The 19,679-nt window shown below is 36.9% G+C and overlaps 3 protein-coding genes across 9 annotated transcripts in view; 2 read left to right on the top strand and 1 right to left on the bottom strand.

The window, feature by feature from the left end:
• The window catches only part of LOC122324731 (disks large-associated protein 2-like), a 96,512-nt gene extending 88,054 nt beyond the window's left edge, over positions 1-8,458 (top strand). For all 3 annotated transcript variants that reach the window (XM_043219357.1, XM_043219360.1, XM_043219359.1), the window contains one exon: positions 252-8,458. In XM_043219357.1, the coding sequence (XP_043075292.1) occupies positions 252-467 (216 nt within the window). In that variant the 3' untranslated portion in view covers positions 468-8,458. The remainder of the gene's footprint in view (positions 1-251) is intronic.
• kcns3b (potassium voltage-gated channel, delayed-rectifier, subfamily S, member 3b) lies at positions 7,362-11,818 on the bottom strand. 3 transcript variants are annotated; one of them, XM_043219365.1, is made up of 2 exons: positions 11,683-11,818; positions 7,362-10,021 (listed from the first exon to the last, which is right to left on the bottom strand). In XM_043219365.1, exon 2 carries the CDS (start codon positions 9,962-9,964, stop codon positions 8,684-8,686), a length of 1,281 nt encoding a protein of 426 aa, XP_043075300.1. In that variant the 5' UTR covers positions 9,965-10,021; positions 11,683-11,818; the 3' UTR covers positions 7,362-8,683. The 3 variants fall into 3 exon arrangements, with proteins under 3 accessions (XP_043075300.1, XP_043075299.1, XP_043075298.1); XM_043219364.1 differs by having other exon boundaries at positions 7,362-10,018; positions 11,655-11,814; XM_043219363.1 differs by having other exon boundaries at positions 11,655-11,813.
• Positions 11,819-11,832: 14 nt separating this feature from the next.
• zpax2 (zona pellucida protein AX 2) lies at positions 11,833-18,889 on the top strand. Of its 3 annotated transcripts, none has more exons than XM_043219362.1 (21): positions 11,833-11,982; positions 12,063-12,115; positions 12,195-12,284; positions 12,367-12,491; positions 12,662-12,802; positions 12,913-12,966; positions 13,921-14,088; positions 14,165-14,261; positions 14,338-14,555; positions 14,623-14,773; positions 14,860-15,068; positions 15,152-15,269; positions 15,544-15,746; positions 16,057-16,171; positions 16,252-16,421; positions 16,502-16,593; positions 17,545-17,675; positions 17,840-18,029; positions 18,097-18,259; positions 18,378-18,480; positions 18,540-18,889. In XM_043219362.1, the coding sequence occupies exons 1-21, from the start codon at positions 11,963-11,965 to the stop codon at positions 18,608-18,610; spliced, it is 2,682 nt and encodes an 893-aa protein (XP_043075297.1). In that variant the 5' UTR covers positions 11,833-11,962; the 3' UTR covers positions 18,611-18,889. The 3 variants fall into 3 exon arrangements, 2 of the variants coding, with proteins under 2 accessions (XP_043075297.1, XP_043075296.1); XM_043219361.1 differs by having other exon boundaries at positions 12,192-12,284; XR_006247217.1 differs by lacking the exons at positions 17,840-18,029; positions 18,540-18,889 and having other exon boundaries at positions 12,192-12,284.
• Positions 18,890-19,679: the final 790 nt, after the last annotated feature.

Genomic DNA, 19,679 nt, shown 5'->3' with positions numbered 1-19,679 from the left:
TCAGCCTGAGGCTTATTCAGTTCACTTTTTTCAAAAACAGAACTTTTATAAAATAATGTTTATACACACACACACACACACACACACACACACACATATATATATATATATATATATATATATATATATATATATACATATATATAATTACTAATACTGATACTGATGCCTGTCAAATGGATTAAATGGTCATTCACGTGTTGTATTGCTAATACACCAAGCAAATGATAATGAACTCTTCTTTACCTCAGGAAAGAAAATGGCCGCCTCCCATTACAAAGAGGCCTCCTAAAGGTCGTGGAGCTATGATGCGTGAGCGATCCCTGGATCTGCAGGACCGACAGAGGCAAGAGGCCCGCCGCAGGCTCCTGGCTGCAAAACGGGCTGCTTCTTTCCGCCAGAGCTCCGTTACAGAGCGGGCCGACAGCATAGAGATCTACATCCCTGAAGCCCAAACCCGTTTATGAAACACACATATACTATGCCTCACCAGTGCGCTTCACCAACAGGGTACATCCATTCTGCTCCATGTCGCCGCTGCACCCGTTCACATTCTCCCATCTGTTACAAGTACTCTTCCTCTGCTCATCATCTACTCCGAGCTGAGAATAGTGGTGAGTTTATATATGCCTCAAACAGAGCTCAATGCAAAAAGGTCATGGCAGTCTGCGCGCTCCAAGACCTGCAGCTACTGCAAACCAGTTTGTATATCAGTTTTAGTACATTCAGAGGCCAAAACTAAGGCTTTGTTCACACTGCACACGAATCCAATTTGGTTTTTACATCCCAGGTTTAGCACACAGTTAGGAGGCAGTTGCAATAGTAGTGATATAAGCATCAGCTTGATGCAAAGAGGACAGTTATCATGACATCTTGCCACGGTGCTGAACTCATAAGAAGCGTGCGAGTGATTAGCTCGTATTAGCAATTCTTATATTAACATTCATGCATATGCTGTGCCTGAAATCACTTACTATCAATGACATGAATGTTATGGAGCCATAGGGACATGGTGAAGGAAAAATTATATTTCAGTGCTTTTATGTTCTTTCTCCAAAACTTCCCTTGCAAAAAAATTAGCTTCCTTAGGGACTTTGCATTTTCTCACAAAACTGTTCTCAGAAAATGTTTGCGTTCCCCTGAGAAAATCTGCGTTAAACTTTTGCATTCCCCCGAGGAGCGTTGCATTTATTTACTCAAAGAACTTTTGCGCTCCCCTGAGAAACATTGCATCTCTCGAAAAAAAGTTTAGTTTTTTTTTTGTGCAAAACATTTGTACTTCCCACAAAACTTTTGTTTTCACCTAAGAAATGTTGCTTTTTTTCACCGCATTCTCTCACAAAACTTTGGCATTGCCCTGAAAAACGTTGCATTTTATCAAAAAAAAAGAAAAAAAGTTTGCACTCCTAGTAATGTTGCTTTTTTTCTCACTATATGTTTGCGTTCTTGCACAAAAATTTGGTGTTCCCCTGATAAATTTTTTTTATTCAGGTGACTATATTTAAATGCTTTTCTGAGGGGAAGGCAATGTTTTATTTTTTGCCAAGAAATATAATTTTTATTTCCATGTCTGGCGAATGTCATATAATTGAATATAAAAGTAAAAATAAAAGAAAAAAGACAAAGAATGTGACTTCTCGAATGACCAAAAACATCTTTCTGTAATTGAATCCGTGTCTTCAGACGAATTATAATAGATTTTCAAATGGAAACACTGGATTCCAAAAATAAATAAATAAAAATAAATCGGAATTTTACTGCCTGTCTGAACAAAGCCAAAGTCTAGCCCTCAGCATAGGCACAGTTAACACTCCTTTCAGAAAATGTATTCTATAGCACTGGCACAAAACTAATGTCACAACATGGTCATCCACGGCATCATTCCCACACACACAAAAATAAAATGACTCTACACTTGACTTAGTATGGAGTTTAGATTTAAATAAGCGAATTTAAGATCGCAATCTCTTTAGGATTGCAAAGTCTTTGCTGCTTAAAAGGTTGGACGAAGCAGTTGTACTTCTTAAATGATCCACATTTGTATTTCCAACGGAAATGTTGATCTCGATCCTCGTTATGTTGTCGCAGTTGGGGATTTGCATGAAGGTTTTGCTTCTAGACTTCAATTTAGTTTTAGCTTCAGGGTTGACAGAGATTAAATCTAGTTCTGGACTTAAAAAAATACAATACTTTTATTCAACTGCTAGGGTTTAAAGTTCATTCAGCCCAAAAAGGCCTTGATATCATTCAGTCACAGCTTGACTTTCATTGACTGACCGCCGGTTTTACACAAAAACATTTACAGAGAAGTATTTATAACACCAATCTTCCTCAATGTTCACCACTCAAGGTAGTCTGTGACATATAAAGGTGCAAAAGAAACTTTAATAATATTACTGTAAATGGTGCTGCTTTATACTCTAAAATGTAGAAGCCCCTCCTCTCCTTTCTGCACAGCACTATAAACCACCTGTGGACTTTTTAAAGGGAGGTTTAACACGGTGTCTAAATGCATCTCGGATTATCACATTTATGGTCACTGGTTTGTTGAAAAGAAATTCATGTATTTTAGGTTAGACAGTTATGCTTTTATATATATCACAATATCACAGTCCAGCATTTGCACAACAATGTGCCCATCTGCCTTGTCACTTTGTCACACAAACCCGGGTGTGCAATAGGGGTCACTATAATGTATTGTTGAATTCAAATACCATATTTTAAGTTGGGTGGCAACAACTCTGCTTTTTACTTTTCATTTGGCTTTAGGTTCTTTATTACCTTAATTGTGGACTAAATAATAACCAACAGCAGCATTAGATTCAGTACCTTATATTTGTAAATACAACAACAGCTATTAAACAGCAGTTACTGTTTATTTTTACTGGCACAATGATGAATTTTACAACTGTGATTCCGGGATTTTTTCCCCCTGGTTCCAGGCATAACTATCCAGAGATGGCAGTACTGTCTGTCCTTTTAGCATAACCGCTGCTTATATTCATAAGGCGTTAGATAGCGGCATATAAGTCCTTGGCTTTTTAGCTATTTCCTTTACCTGGCAGCCTTACAGCATCTTAAGCAAAAAGCATTGTGAATGTACTGCCCTGCTCTTGCAAAAAAAAGAAAGAAAAATGTTTAAAAAATAAAATAAAAGGGAAAAAAATGAAAGAAGAAACAGAAGAATAGAAGGAATTGTCAATAAATGTATCAGCTCGTTTTAAAAGTAAAATCCATCTCATACAGGAAAAAGTCAATTGCGTAATGATTAGTTTTAATACAAGAAAGGGATAGTTCAACCTAAAATTATTTACCATCGTCTCCTTATCTTGATCTCCATTGGTTAATTCTCATATTGAGCACAAAAGGAGCTCTTTAGCGAATATCCAGGCAGCTTATTTTTACAAAGTGGAAAATGGTGCCAATTACTGGCAAGATTTAATGGAATAGTTCACCAAAAGTGAAAATTACTCCATATTTTACTCACCCGAATCCATCCAAGATATATATATATATATATATATATATATATATATATATATATATATATATATATATATATATGACTTTCTTCTTTCAGACGAACACAGTCAGATTGTTCAATGCTGGTGGATAGCGGCCATTGTTTTGAAGCTCTGTTAATCGGATATAACCTATAGGCCTTGGGGGGGATTATCCTTTGAAGCAGATCGATGGGTTTTTGTAACAAAAATATGTCTGTCGTACGTCAAGTCAGAAGTCAGCCAAGAAGCCGGAAATCGGCACTCAGTCAGTTATTAATGTTATAATTTTAAAACAAGAAATATTTTTTAGCTACCAAAACCCATCGATGTGCTTCAGAGGACATGTGAGGTTAAAGGTTAATTTAGGCATAAAGGTTAATTTAACATCACAGTATTTGGCGGATATATCTGATTTACTTAGCTTCAAAATCATGGCCGCTATTACCAAGCTTGGAAGAGCCAGGATACATTTAAAAAAAAAAACTCTGACTGTGTTCGTCTAAATAAGAAAGTCATATATAACTTTCGATGGCTTTGGGGCAAGTAAAATATGGGGTAATTTGCATTTTTGGGGGAACTGTTCCTTTAAAATCAATGCATAAAAAAACAGATGGTAGGACTTAAGGCTGGGTCATGATAACTCAATGCAAGGTCAAAAGAAGTCTGTAAAACATCGTATTATGTAGTAAATTATTGCATTTTAGGGTGAGCTATCCCTTGAAGAAGTAAGATACGTTGAGTGTGTAATGCTGTGTTTTTACATGCAGTAATGGCTCAGTATTGCTGTCTCAGTTCTTGTCTCAGTGTACTGAAAGCACTACATACAGAAACAAATAATCAGCGCTTTACAATTAGTCCAAATAGTTTAAGAGGAAGTTATCTAAACATATATAACCGGTTAATACAGATTTTAAAAAAAATATATATATATATTTGCTTGAGGTTCTTCTTCACGGCTGTTGTGTTTCTTTTCACGGCAACTGTAAGTCAGTGGGAAGATATTGACATGCTACCAACTGCTGCTAAATATGTACACCGAGGTACAGTTATCATCTTGCACATTTTATATGAAAATATAACAGCCCACAGGACGGTGTCTTTCTCAATGATTTGCATATTTGAGTCCAACTTAAGAGTACTTTACAACTAGGTCCCTTTTTCAGAGAATCTTCCAGCCCTGTTTAAAAAGATATTGTCATAAAATAATGTGTTCAGGCAGTGCTGACAAGTTGTGGCTAGATGTATCGCTGCTTGTGTAAATGTAAATAGTTGTAGAGTGCCATCAGCTGACACATGCCATGTGTCTGTCTTTTTTTTTTTTTTTTTAAAGTAGAGATCTAGATATTGGTGATTATAAAAGGTGGAAACATCCATAGGTGCCTTATAATCAGTGTTGGAGACTTAAAATGATTTGCATGAGATACGACTTATGCAGAGGAAATGTCGCTTATGGTCAAAGACTGGCGAAACCCTGCAGAATATTATTTTTTGTCATGCATTTCTGGTCATCTGATCACGTAGGGGCTCGAAAATGTTAAAACAGATGCATGATTGGTGGGATCATTGATATTTTGATGAAGATTTTTTGCTTAGAACATTATCTTGGATTATCGTGCGCAAAGTTGGGTTCTGTACTTCATCAGGACTGTGTGATAGTGTTGTGTTTAGTATATTAATACCCAATATTTATAGTGTTTTATCAATATGGAAGTCTAAAGGTGCGGTCACATTCAAATTCAACAACTATTCACATGTGAAGTTGTAAAGATGGTAAACTTGGACCTGCAAATTCAAATAGAATATAGACCTCAAAGCTACATGGTTTCTAGTGCTATGAAGGTGGAGTAGACTGAATATATAGAATACCTCGTTTAACATTTTAAGAAGATTATGCTTTTTGGAAAAATGTGCCTATTTACATTTTTGCTAAACTCTAAAAATATTGGGGCGCAGTAATGGGGAAACGGTTATGACTATTTCAAGGGCCCTGATTAAATATTTCAGATTTCTATCAATGGAGGCCTCAGTATTGCAGTATAGTTTCTAATCAAAATTAACAACGTTTTCCCCCTTTTCACAAAAATTATGATTATCGGTACACATTTTGATGATTCCATCGCATAACCAGCTTTTTACGGCTTTTCTTAGGTAGTAAATGTCCTCGGTAGCGTACCCGGTATAGCATTTCATGTTATGAATACGGATTTCTTAAGACAAGTTCTGTAAAAGACAAGCCAAAAGTGGATAATTGAACAAAAAATATTCTATAAAAAATGTATCTCATGTTCGCTTTTGCATTGGTTGTAGTAATGTCTTACTGTGACAGAGAACTAACCATTTTGTGCCACTTAATAGACATTTTCAGGAACAGTTTTCCAATAAGCCCGGCTTGATGACATGTTATTTATGATAAATTATTTATTTATTGCTATGTGACATTATATCCCGTTGCTCATATTCATTGCACCGTAGTGTGGCCGCACCTTGAGACTGAGGAAAGTGTTAAATGCAGGTAACTTCAGTTTTGATCTATATCTGTCCTCTGTTATGACGGACACATGAGGGCTTCGCATTGTTCATCTCTACAAATCAATACACAGTATCAGACTAAATGCCAGTGTCCACCTCTCACATGCTTACACACTCTACCAGACTTGCCAGAATGTGCAATAGTGTATAAATACATGGCAGGCACATGGTGTCATTACCTCTTAGTGTGTGGTATTAATGGCAGGACACTACACTAGTGCTAGCAAAGTCTCTCTACTAGTGCTGAGTCTCTCTGCAATCAGTTCAAGGCAAACAGAGCGATTTGTCATGCCTTTCTACTATGCAGCAACTCTAGTCTGACTTTCTGAGTTTCAGAAGAGACGCATATTCACGGAAACTACATGTTTTACCCATTTTTTGTGAATAGATTTTATTGAGGAATAGCAAAGAATGCCTTGCAACCCTGCTGAAAAGACGATTTCGAGCTGGTATGATGCTGGTCTAGCTGGTGGACCAGCATAGCTTTGCTGTTCACCAGGAAAAATAAATAAATAAATACTAGTGTGATCTGTCTAGTGAAGCTGGTTGATGTAGGTTGGCCAACAAAGGCAAAACGCATGAACAACCTTTTTATTTCCTAAAAAAAAAACTATTTAGACTGTAAATCTGGACGTTTATACAATTTGGCTCAGGTATCCTCAGACTCAAAAAAATATATTATTTAAAGTAAATTTCTATCAGTTGCTGTAGTTACTATATTTACAGCTATATGTCAATTCTAATGGTTAAGCTAGTTATAAAGGACACTTATAACATGCTGGTGACCAGCAACGCTTTATTTTATTTTTTTAACATGGTTGCAGTTTATTTATTCACTACTTTCCCTGAATATATTTCTTGCCTATAAAAACATGTTATAAAGTTGTGGCCAGTGTGTGCACAGATATACAGTAAAGCCACATCACGAACGCATTGCATTGCATTACGAAAAAACAAAAACAAACAAACTGCGCTGCCACTTTCAGTTTACTGACGTACTGCAGGGAAGCCCTTTAATCGGTTTTGTTAGTTTCCGATTCTCCTCTTTGAGGGTCAGCTCCTCCATAATGCAAAGACGGCTATTGTTCTATGAACAATGCTGTTATTTCTTTTACTGAAAATGTGAAACAATGTAAACAACTGTTTAAAAACACACGGAGACATTTGAGAGGTTAAAACTGGTGCTTTTGTCGAAGAGGTGTGTTGGATTCATATAGGCACAGATTGGTTTTACCAGGACAATCAACATGCATATACTCACACTCATACAGAAACAATATGTTCAGTAGTGTATAGGCATCACTGTCTGCCCGCGATTATCTTTTTAAGAGATATATATATATATATATATATATATATATATATATATATATAATTATAAAAAAAAATTTAAGATTATACCCTTCATATACCCTATCAGTTGTTGTACTCCATGCTCCCTTTCATTTGTCAGTTGTCCACCTATTCAAGGCTTCTCTGCAAAGAAACCACAGTATTATAGGCAGTTGAATCAGTCTTCAGCTGTAGAATTTAGTACAGATGTTTCGCTGCCTGTTCAGCAATAACCTGAAGGGTTTTATTGATCATGGCACAGACAAAATTTCACATCCTTTCGTTGGTGGAAAAAAATAATGATTCTTTAGGATGTTGAGGTCTGTCTGTGATGCTCCGTTGACTTTTCAGAGCGCGAAGTGGGATTCAGGGCAGTTTTTGGTCTCAAAGGTTAACCATAACCCCAGTATGAAAATATTTTGGTCTTAGTTTCTCATGACTAATTCGTCAAGGGGGAGGGATTTTCTTGTTTTTGTTTTGTTTTCCAGCACATCTGATGTAATGTGGTTTGAGACCTCTCATAAATGGGCTATTAACAGTGAGTTTTTGAGAATGGTTTGGCTTCAAACACGTTTTGAATCATTAAATATATCAATAATAAGGATGAATCTAATGCCAAATATACATTATTTATTTAAAGAAAAATACATATATTGTTAAATAAATATATGCTTAATTTAATTCTTTTTTTTTTTTTTTTTGCTCTAACCCATGTTTATTTGAACTTTGTCAAGATTATTTTATAGAGCTATGACAGCATGCAGGATCGTAAAAGAAAAAAAAACTGAATGTATGATTTGATGTTTCATTGCTGTTAGTTGTTTTGGCATTTTACAAATAGTTTGGTATTTGTAAGAATAATTTGCTTTTTTATTTCTAATTTATTGAGTCATATTCACATATCTAAATATGAAATGTTGGGTTTTTTGCAGATGAGGATTTTATGAAGGGTTTGGTCCTTCTCTGCTTTAGTTTTGCTTCGGTATTTTGCCTAATTTCAGATTTGATCAATCTGCCTCTTTGAATAACTGAATATTAAGTATGATCATTTGTTGTACATAGAACTACTATTAAACTTTTTTGAAGAAAAGAAAGAATGTTGTGCTGCTCGTTTTTATTTGTTCTGACTTGACTTTGAAGTGCTAGGTCTTTCATTTTTTCCAAACATCAGGCAATGTATTTAACACTAAGATGTAAGGTGGCATTATTTTTTTTATTAAATGTCAAAATACTTTTTGTTTTTGAAAGATCCACAAAAATGTTTCGGAAGGCAAAAGCAAGCCAACATTTTAATCCACAGAGAAACCATTGCCATTTTTCTATGTTCTAGTTTCTGAAAGGCGCCTCTTGGGTGTATTTTTATCAAAGTACTTAGAAAAGGTGTTCATGATTATGGTGATGGGTAAAGAAACCACGAGCAATCCACAGAGAATGCAAAGTGTAGCTACAATTCTCCCAGCAACTGTCTGTGGATATACATCCCCATAGCCCACCGTAGTCATCGAAATAATGGCCCACCACCAACAAACAGGAATAGACGAGAGTTTGGATGAAGCATCTTCCTTTTCAGTGTAGTAGATAAACGTAGAGAAGAACGATACTCCAACAGTAAGGAAAAGAACAAGCAGACCCACCTCGCTTTGGCAGTTCTTTAGAGTTTCTCCAAAAGCTCTCACTCCTTCTGAATGTCGAGCAAGCTTTAGCACCCTGAAGGCCCTCATTAACCGGAGAACCTGAACCACCTTCCCCATGTTGACCAGATGTTGGTTTTCCTCCCCGTCCTCTTCATCCAAACTTTCAAAGGCCAGCGTCACATAGAAAGGCAAGATAGAAGCCATGTCAATCATGTTCAGAGGGTTTCCCAAAAACCTCCATGGCTGAGGAGCTGCTACGACCCGCAGGACAAACTCCACCGAGAAGAAAATGATACAGATGAGCTCCAGAAAGTCCAGGACGGAATGTTCACTATCAGCTGCATACCTGAATTCGGGCATACTGTGAATACACATGGCCACAATCGAGGTCAAAATGATCAGGACGGAAACCGCAGCTATGCTTTTGGAACACTTGGAGTGATTGGGATCTTCAAGAGTTTGCCACATGAACTTGCGCACATCTGAACACCACAAGCCCTCAAACCTCCATTGGTCACTGCCCACAACTGAGATATCTCCAGACGATGATGCATTACTAGACCGGCCGGACGCATTCTGCTCCCGCTCATCTTTGCGCTCAAGGAACCATTCGAGACAGCAGGCTTCCAGATCCAGCTCGCCAATACCCCAGTATTCGATCTCCTGACAGAAGTAAAACACACAAAGCTCCTCCAGAGCATGAAAGTGTCCGGTACGGTAGAAGTTCAGAACGCAGTGAAAGACTTGCGGACTCCTGTCAAAGTAGTATTCTTGCTCAGCGGGACTGTAGTCGTCACAGAGTTCCAGGATTGCGGCATCGCTGCAGCACTGCATTAACTGACCCACACGAGTGTTGGGGAACCGGAGGAGAACGCGACGCTCCACCTTGTGCTGGGTGCCTCCAACGTTGAGATTAACAAGGTCTTCCTCCCTGCCTTGATGGTGGAGAACTTGCCCATACATCATGTTGGTACTGATTCATCGAATCTGGTAGTCTTGCCAGTGATATACTTGCATTTTCTACTAAAACAACAGAAATTTGAATGTTAGCTACATCAACAACACAGAAAACTACTAATTAAATTAAATAAATTGAATTCATGGTAATTTAGACTATATGTCACGTAACAGGACCAGTGAGACAAAGCACATCATATCACCAAATACAATGAGATACAAATTAGCCACCAATTCATCAAAATGTGAAATATTAAAAACCACACAAATAAAATAATACATATTTTTACATATACTCATTAACATTAATAAAAAGTTGTGTAATGACTGACAGGTTCAACTTCGGATTGACTTTCTGTGATTGATGGATTCTTGTAAATTCAACAGTAATCTTTTCAAATGAAATAAATTATTATAGGGGATGATATATCAGAATTATTTGAATTATACAACAGTGTTCAGATTGATGGCTTCTTTAGCTTAAACTATACTGTCACTGTTGTAAACAGCTGTAAACGGATCCTCCCAGACAACTTAGACTGAAACTTAACAGCATCAGAGTGTATATATCGTCTGACCCTACTACAATTACAGATTAAAAATGTGACCTTATGTTAACTAGTTATAGAATAAATAAAGAGTTGTATTACTCAAAAAGAACACAACACTGCATTTGACAGATATACATGACAAAACATGCACTGCTTATAATAAATATTCTGGGTTTTACTAACACTGATTTGAGGTAAATATGAAATAAATGCTAAATAAATAAAGAAACCTTTAATGATTAGGCGCACACATACACGCACACCCCTGTCTAATAATCAGGTTTGAGCAGTAAATTCCAACAGTAGTCTAATGATATTCTATTGTGTTTTTCTATTATTATATGTGTGTGTGTTTTGGAATTGTGTGATTCTATTTTTTAAGCAGCAGTTTGAACAGGACACTTTAGACATCTGTATATAAAGCAAGGTTCCATTAGTTTGGGCAGTGTGGAAGAACTGGTCTACAGAAAGTCAAATAAGTCCCAATCCCAGCCGAACACTTCTGGTGTGACTTTAAATGCAGAATTTGAGCCAAATACACAATCAAACGCCAACGTTTGTACATGGGCTAAACTATAAGGACAAAAAGTACAGAAAGTAGCCCCTTCTTTAGAACAGAACCTTGTCTTATTCACTGATGGATTGTCATATTATAATAGAAAAGGGTCCTTTCTTATCTGTCGGTACAAAATTAGAAGCCCACAATTGCTTAGAGTATCATATGTTTTTCTATTAAGATTTGTAAAATTAATAAAGTAGTCAATCCTAGTTAATTAGAAGTAGGTGTATACATACATACATACATACATACATACATACATATTGAGTCTTGCCTGAATATTTTATATTATGGAATTACTGTTCTCTCATTTGATTATTTTTCATTAAATTATGATTGATGAATTATGACGATGATTATGAATTGTCCTAATACTCTTAGACGTTTGAAACATTCAAACTTACTGCTAGAGAAACCAAGCTCTAAACATTATGTTATTAAGAAAGACTCATTTTAAACCTTAAAGTTACTTTGATATCGACAATGTGACATCTGAACCCAGAGTCTCCCATGAGTCACAAGTACAGTCAGACATCAAAAAAATAATAATACTAATAATAAATAAAACGCTAAAAGACACAAATCTTACCCAGAATATAAAACTGAAGATCACATACCCACGCGGCTTTAACTCACGCGCCTTTCCGCCCGCACTGGCTCAAAATTCTACACAGTCACTTTATCAATAATACACGATCGCTATAGGCACGAACAGCCGGCGGTTTCCCGTTAATCTTTAAATTATCTTTAAATCTTTAAAGGTCCACACCTAGCTGGGCGGAGAGTCCCGTCCTGTAAAGCTGTTTGAGTTCCTCACGTGCGCGCAATACTGTGCAATCAGACGCGACGCGCACGAGACTGCTGAGGTCGAGCGCGCGATATCAAAGATTTCAAATAATGGCATACTTTGGAATATGGTATGTTTTGGGATATTGGAGTGTGCGTGTTTGATTCCATCACGACATGTGTGTATTTAGCCTGTTTATGAATATTGCAGGGCTTTATGGCTTATGGTCACTATAATAAGCATTCATGCAGACGCCTCTGCAGGTAAGCCGTGCTTTGCTCACTATTTTGTGTCAAGTCATGTAATTCATTACTTAATGGACACGTTTCTTGATTGCAGAAGGAATCCAAGCTGAATGTCTTGGAAATAGGGTACAGTTTATCCTCCCTGGTTCTTTGAGTGCAGGAAGTCCTTTAGAGCTTTATGCAGTCAGTAAGTTAATTATCTCTTTGTTCGTGTGCCAGTGAGTTTAATACACCCAGGAATCAATTCAGACCTTCTCTGGGCGTTTCAGATGACACACAGACAGTCCTTCTCACACCTCACCTGGCGGCTCAATGCGGCTATACACAGAAATCTGATCCTTGGGGGAATACGATAGTATCAGCTTCCCTACAGAGTTGTTATACAGAGACCAAGGTTTGTGTCTTAATAAATAAAGCATTTCTTTAAGCAGCTCTGGTTCTGGACATATAGTTTGTCGTGTAAATAATTAAGAAAATATGAAAGTTGAAGTGTGGGAATGGATGTTTAAGATGGAAATTACCCACTTTTTTTTTTCAATGACCTTACAACTACTTTTTTAATAGGATGACAAGGAATTTAGAGTAGCCATGCAGTTTAAACCGTATGAATTGGCCACAGAATCTAAGAAAGTCCATGAAGTCTTCAAGTTCTGTCGTCACACCATGACTTCACGTGAGATTTTGTGCGAGACAAACTTCATGGAGGCAAGTGACAGATGGCTACTAAATTTTGAGGGGTTTGTCTACTTGGACTAAAATGGAAATGCAGTACTTGTGTTATTGCTACCTGCCTGTTCATGCTTATGTTCTGTCAGGTATCCGTAAGAAATGCGATACCAGAAATCCAGACAGCACCGGTACAACAGCTGGTATGTATAACAATCTTTTTGGTGGTGAAGCTGCTGGTGTCCCACAGCGTTTATAGTACATGAATGATGTCTAAAATTTTATGGAGTGTGTGCTGTTACGATGGTAAGTAACCACACTGGAAGATTTGTGCCTAGAAAATAAAATAAGTTTTAATAAGGGTCAGTCTCATAGGCTAGTTGAATCTAAAACTGTATCCTTACCAACAATACAGAATACAGTGTTTACAAACATTGTTACTCTCTAAAACATTAAATAATTGCATCACTTAGTTTTATGGGGAGTAATACTTTTGCATTCCTTTTTCTCAACTGGCCCAGGCTTGCTTGTTTTTTTTTTTTTGGTTTTTTTTTAATATATAGTTGAGGAATATAACAACTACAGCCAAATTCTTTGACAGGTCTGTGTGTGGTATCTTTTGATGCCTTGACTCCAGCCTCAGTCCATTGCTTGTGAAGTTCACTCAAATTCTTGAATCAATTTTGCTTGACAATCCTCATAAGGCTGCGGTTCTTTCGGTTGGTTGTGCATCTTTTTCTTCCACACGTTTTTCCTCGTTTTCAGATTCCTGTTAACATGCTTGGATACAGCTTCTTTGCCAATGAATGTTTGTGGAGGGTGTCAGTGATTGTCTTCTGGAGTCTTCCCGATGATTGTGTAGCCTAGTGAAACAAAATGAAAAATTAACCAAACTAAAAATTATTTAAAACATTTAGATATATTCCTCAATAAATAGGTCTATAATTAAAATTCTCAACCATCTAGATAGATATCCTTGCAACTACCCTAGCATTGAATGTGCAAGTACCATTTTATTTTGTTTATTATTATTATTATTATTATTATTATTATTATTATTTACTATTATTATGATCATCATTAGATACGGTAGGTGGTTCTACATTTTCACATTCTTCATAGATAATGTCATGATACAGAATTTCTTCTTTTTACAGCCCACAGTTATACCTAACTTGCAACTCTGGAAAATCCTACTGTACACGCCTGAAGAGAAGTCTTTTGATAAAGAGACCCTACATGCGATGGGCTACAATATTCAGAATTCTCCAACACGACTAGTCATGCGAACACCATACAACATGGTCAAAACCTTTGTCCAAAAGGTACAAACTCATCTGTCTGCTTCAATATACTACACATTAATTTCTCTGTAGTGCCTAAATTATTTTTCCTTGTTAGGTTGACGGTGTTGATATGGTGGTGTTTAAATCAATGGTCTTGTTTCGTGACCGCTGGATGATGACTATAGTCGAGTCGGCAGCCGCCTGTCCAATCAGTGAGATTTCCTTCACAACGTTTTTTGTTTTCCAATTTTGTGCTCTGTAGCTCATTGTGCTCTGATTTGACTACAGATGGAGCTTCAGTTATCGGTCAAATGATTTATTGGAAAGTTCCTCTGCTCATAACTCCTGTGGTGTCTTTGCAAGTTGAAATCTTGGAGGTGCACATGGGTGTCAATGGACGAAGGCTCACACCTGAAGAGATGGAGAGCCGTAACTATGCCGTGACCTTCAAAGAGTCCCATGTAGTTGTTACGATTCCTATTGGGGCTGCGGATGGATACTACAAGGTTGAGTTGTCAACTGTTTTCCCTTTAACTTTAAGGTAATGACTAAGACCTTTTTTGTTAATTGCAGAGTCACATTCTTGAGAACCAGTACCATATCAGTTACACCATAGAACCCATGCTTGAGCTGCTGTGGAAGGAGGGCCAGGATAAGACCACGTATAAGGTCTTGTTCCCCATCACCACCCCTCTGACACCATGGCCACCCCAAGTTACACACTGTGAGTGTTAAAATTAGGGCAGAAAGGTAAATTTGAGAGATGCTGTAGAGAGAGAGATTCCAAGAGAACTGTTTTTATGTGATCAGCCACACAACTGGAGCAGAAGGTGTTTGATGTAATGTTGGGTTACTTCCTACCTGATGTGGAGCTGCTGAATATCACCTTTGGCTCTGAATTGCTTGTGGTCTCAGATATAATTATTAAAGGCATTTACCTGCAAGAGCATAGCTTTCTGAATGACACCAAAGCCTTTGCTCTCCGGGTTCCCTTCTCTGAACCTTATGTCCAAATAAAGGTACAAATTTCACTTGTCTATGCAGCTGTTATTCCAGCTTGTGTGATTTGCCTTGTCCTAAAATGGCTTCATCTGTAATGCAGACACTTCGCCCTGATGTAAGAACCTACGTACTTGATTTGGTCTTTGGTTTCGTCATCTTGCCTGAACATACAGCATTTTCACACTCTGTTGTAGTAGAAGCATCTTCCGCTGAAGTTGGTAAGACCTTTAGACTGAAAAAAGACTTTTTAAGAAAAGAGTTCCTGCTCCTGGAGATCTCCCTTTGTGCCAAGGGGGCAAGTTTAGGTTTGCTTGTGTGATCTAGGTATAAATGCATCATTGTGACAATAGTGCCTTATTATGGTTCCAATTAGCGTTTTCTGGTGGTTAATTTTTAACTATTGAACTGAACTTCGGAGATCTCTAGGAGCAAAATTGTGCATAACTGGGCTGTGCTGATATTTACCTTTTTTTGTGTCCTTTTTTTATGCAGTCATTCCACAAGTAGAGGGAAGTTGCAATGAGGACAGCTTTAGCATTTATGTCAAATATGGGAGCACCCAGAGTTCCAACATAAAGATCCATCTGGGACATTTGGAGCTGAATAATATGATGTTGCAGCACTATGAACATCACTCAAACGAAACCCATTTTGAAATCGTTGTGCCATTACTAGATCCAGTTGTGGTTTTTGAGGTATACTTGATATGTCCTGGGTTGCAATAGTGATTTCTGATGCTTACAACAGCAGTTCACCAGTCATAAGTGATGCCCACACTTACACAAAGAGAGAGTCCAAGACAATCTTGTCTACTTACAAACTAACTTGTCCATAAATTGTCATTCATAAGCAAATTTTGATTACATGATAAAAATGTTCCTTTACAAGCAACAGAAACATTTTCTCAACAATTTCTTTTTTTACAGTGTAGAGGTTTTCTAATCTCTGTAGACCATTTACTACCACCTTTTTAATTCCCCTGACTTGTATTTTAATTTTTTTAAGTCCGTTCAGATGGCTGGAATCATGGGAAGAATTGATGTGGAAATTTACGATTCTTTGAATAACTGGGCTATAAGAAACTTCTCTCTTGCCTGCCCCTTTTTTGTAATATTGTCAGGTTGGTTTGTCTTTTACCTCACTGTCATGATGATGTCTTTTTGCTGTTTTTATGATTGTGAGTTTTTGTCGTTGTGCCAGAGTGTTTTCCTAATGGAACAATGACTGTGGTGTTTCCCAAACTGGATTTGATGCCAAATCTTATTCCTGGTGAACTCACTCTGAGAGACCCGTCCTGCAAACCCACCTATAGTCAAGACTACTATGCTTATTTTAACTTTGGTGTTACCACTTGTGGAACCACGCGAAAGGTACAATGGTGCTTGCATCAAATATTTACTCAACATTTATGTAATAAAGTGATTCAATTAACTCTCTTTAGCTTGTTTAGTTTGTTAAAGATACCATGATATACGAGAATGAAGTCACATGGAAGAGAGATGTACTTTTGCCAGAGACTGCACTCACGGAGCAGGATTACAGGTTAGGGTTTCGTATTTTATTTTTTAAACAATGCCTCACAAAGCTTAATCAAAACAAGGATGTAGTATCGTACTATTCTTACTATTTCTGCACTATCCAAATTGTCTGTGTGCTTGGAATACCAAGAATGAACTACTATATTTATAAATTGTTGCTAAAGAAAAATCTGACATATTAGTGTAAACAGAAATGATCATTTCCAATTAGTGTAACTGCCCAAAATATAATTGTTCCGTTAAAGACAGCTCCGTGTTGATTCAGTTCTGTCCAAGTTATCAAATATGAAATTTGTTCAGTTGGGCAATATTGCATTGTTCACTACTTTTGAAGCTTTTGTAAAAAGCTGTGCTGAATTAATGTTTGTGTCATGTGAGAATTAAGCATAATACTCTTATTGTATACTGTTTCACATACTCTTCTTAAATAATAGGCAGTATGCACTGTGTACTGGGCAGTAAGCAAGTATGCCATTTTGAACGCAGCCAAAACCAAATAAATCTACTTAGAAAAATAAATAAATAAAAGATTAAGTCTAGTTTTAATAAATGTGCACAACAAAATGTCTGATGCCCAAAGCCTGGTAGGTTAGCATTCAGTAATTCACAAAATTTACTGTTTCTGGGCTGAATCATTTCAGTTGAATTGCTGCCTATGGAGGGTCAGATTGCTCTCCGATGTCAGAAAACACATTAGTATTTTTTTTTTATGAAGATGAACGAAGGTGCTACAGGTTTGGAATGACATGAGGGTGAGCAATTAATGACAGAATTATTTTCATTTTGGGGTGAACTAACCCTTTATAACATTCAATGGGCATAAATGTTTTTTTTAAAGAATTTCCTTTATTGTTGTATCAGTAATGACTTATATTGTTACCACAGTACTTCAAGTTAACATTAAGCAATTGTATAATATAGTACAATGACTAAAATGTCTGCTCCTCTCAAACAGGTTTACGGTATCCTGCGTTTATATCGCAAACGCCACCCAAAGCATGATCTTTCATGCTGTTTCGCACTTTAAACAGCCGTACGCAGATGTCGAGAAGGGTGATCACAAAGTCAGCATGAGGCTTTCTAAGGGTATGCAAACTACTTTTGTCCCATTCTTTGTTTTTTGGAATAACATGTAATCACTTCTTTTAATTGATAAGTCAGAGTGCAGCAGCTTTTTGCCACTAGATGCAAACTAGATTAAAATAAATGCCTGTCAGTCTGAGCAATGCATGCTATTACTCCCTCTCTAGATATGGTTTACCAGCTCTTCTATCTTGATGGTGACTACCCTGTTTTGAAGTTTCTGAAACAACCTCTATATTTTGAGGTTGGAATGGATCACTCCAGGGACTCCAAGATAGCAGTAGTCCTGGAAAATTGCTGGGCAACACTATCCAAGGACAAAGATTCTAAACCTAGATGGAATTTAATAGTTGATGGGTATGTTTGAAACATTGTTTGCATTTGTGGAACTTGACACAGGTTCTAAATCTCTCTTTCTAACCAGATGTGCCAATCCTAAAGACCCTGAACAGACCATGTTCCATCCTGTAAACACAGATGACAGAGTGGAAATCCCAGATCACTTCAAAAGATTTGAAGTTAAAACATTTGCTTTCAAAGAGACTGATGAGAGTTCTAAAAGTGAAGCTGACACCTTGGCCAGTAGGGTAAGTTAAAAAGTTTCCAGAATTTATAGTGATACAAATTCTTCATAAAATTGCTATTTTCATGTATTGTGGATTGAACTGATAATCGTTTAACAGTTCATTTACTTCGCAAATGTAGGTTTTTGTCCATTGTGAAGTCATTATTTGTCATGTTGAGGATAGACATTGCTACAAAGAGTGTCCGACAGTTCAGAATCCGGATGGAAGAAGTTCAAAAAGAGGTAACTATTGCTATTCAGTCGGGTGAAAGTGCATTTTATCATTTCTGACTGTTCTACAGTTCACAGAAGTTCAGGCTTTTCAGAGGAAGCCCTGCAGCGTGTGTCTATAGGCCCCATTCTGTTGATATGAACCTCTAAGATTTCTCAGGAAATGTACTTGAGTAATTCTGAAGGCATCAACACAAGGAGACGTCTGGTTTTGTACACCACTTGGTGCAACATGGATCTTGAATGATGCCATATCTGATGCAGATAATGTGAAGGTGGACGTTCTGTATCGAAAAACACCAGTCTTGTGGAATTACCACAAATAGATGTCTGTATCAGACACTCTCCCATTATAAATACTTAATGTACATGTTGTGATTTGTTCACAAGGTGGCATCTCAAGTGCAATAAAGCTTTTCAACCCAAATAAACTGAGTGAAATTTTATGTTGAAGAACATACAGTGCCACATAACACAAAAGAATGCAGCTATGGGAATTATGTGTATACACCTTTTTTTTTCCTGAAACATTTATTTCAGAACAGATGGCGTAAAAGAAATGGTAAAAAAAAACACATCAGTTTAATTCCCCATATCTTTGGATGAATTCAGATTAAGCTTTCTCAATAAAAATTTGGAAATGGAAAAACACAAAAATGTTAAGCCAACTTAAAATTAAGGCAAGAGTTTTCTCCACTTTTGTTATATAAACTTAAAACAAGAAAAATTCTGAAGCTGGTTGCCTTAAATTATTTTTTCAATGTATTATTTGTGTGAGTGTGTGTAATACAAAATAATGTATTAAGTCATTTGTAATGTAAGGTTCAGGAAATTCCAAACTGATACTGTGGAAGAGGAAACTGCCATAAATACTTTAGAACCAAACTGGACAGTATAGATATGAACCCTGTATACTGTACGTATGTGGGGCCTGCGTATGATCTTTCTGCATGAAGACAATAGATGACTCTTGTGAAATGTTATAATAGCGAACATATCCTACTCAATAGAAAGATTATTACCATGTTAACAAGCTTTGGCCAAACTGGTTCTTTACAAAATTTGTATGTAAATATATAAATGCATGTTTTGTATTGAATATTTGGTTTCCTTAAAAAATAAAAAATAAAATGTTTGGTTTATGAAGTGTTGCTTAGCAAAGTACCAGCTGAACAAAACGTGCTTTCTGATTATTTACTAGACCGGGATGG

This window comes from Puntigrus tetrazona, chromosome 20, assembly GCF_018831695.1.
Source record: "Puntigrus tetrazona isolate hp1 chromosome 20, ASM1883169v1, whole genome shotgun sequence".
Taxonomy (NCBI): domain Eukaryota; kingdom Metazoa; phylum Chordata; class Actinopteri; order Cypriniformes; family Cyprinidae; genus Puntigrus; species Puntigrus tetrazona.
The sequence above is the reverse complement of the archived record's forward strand: the minus strand, read 5'-3'. Positions and strand labels throughout refer to the sequence as shown.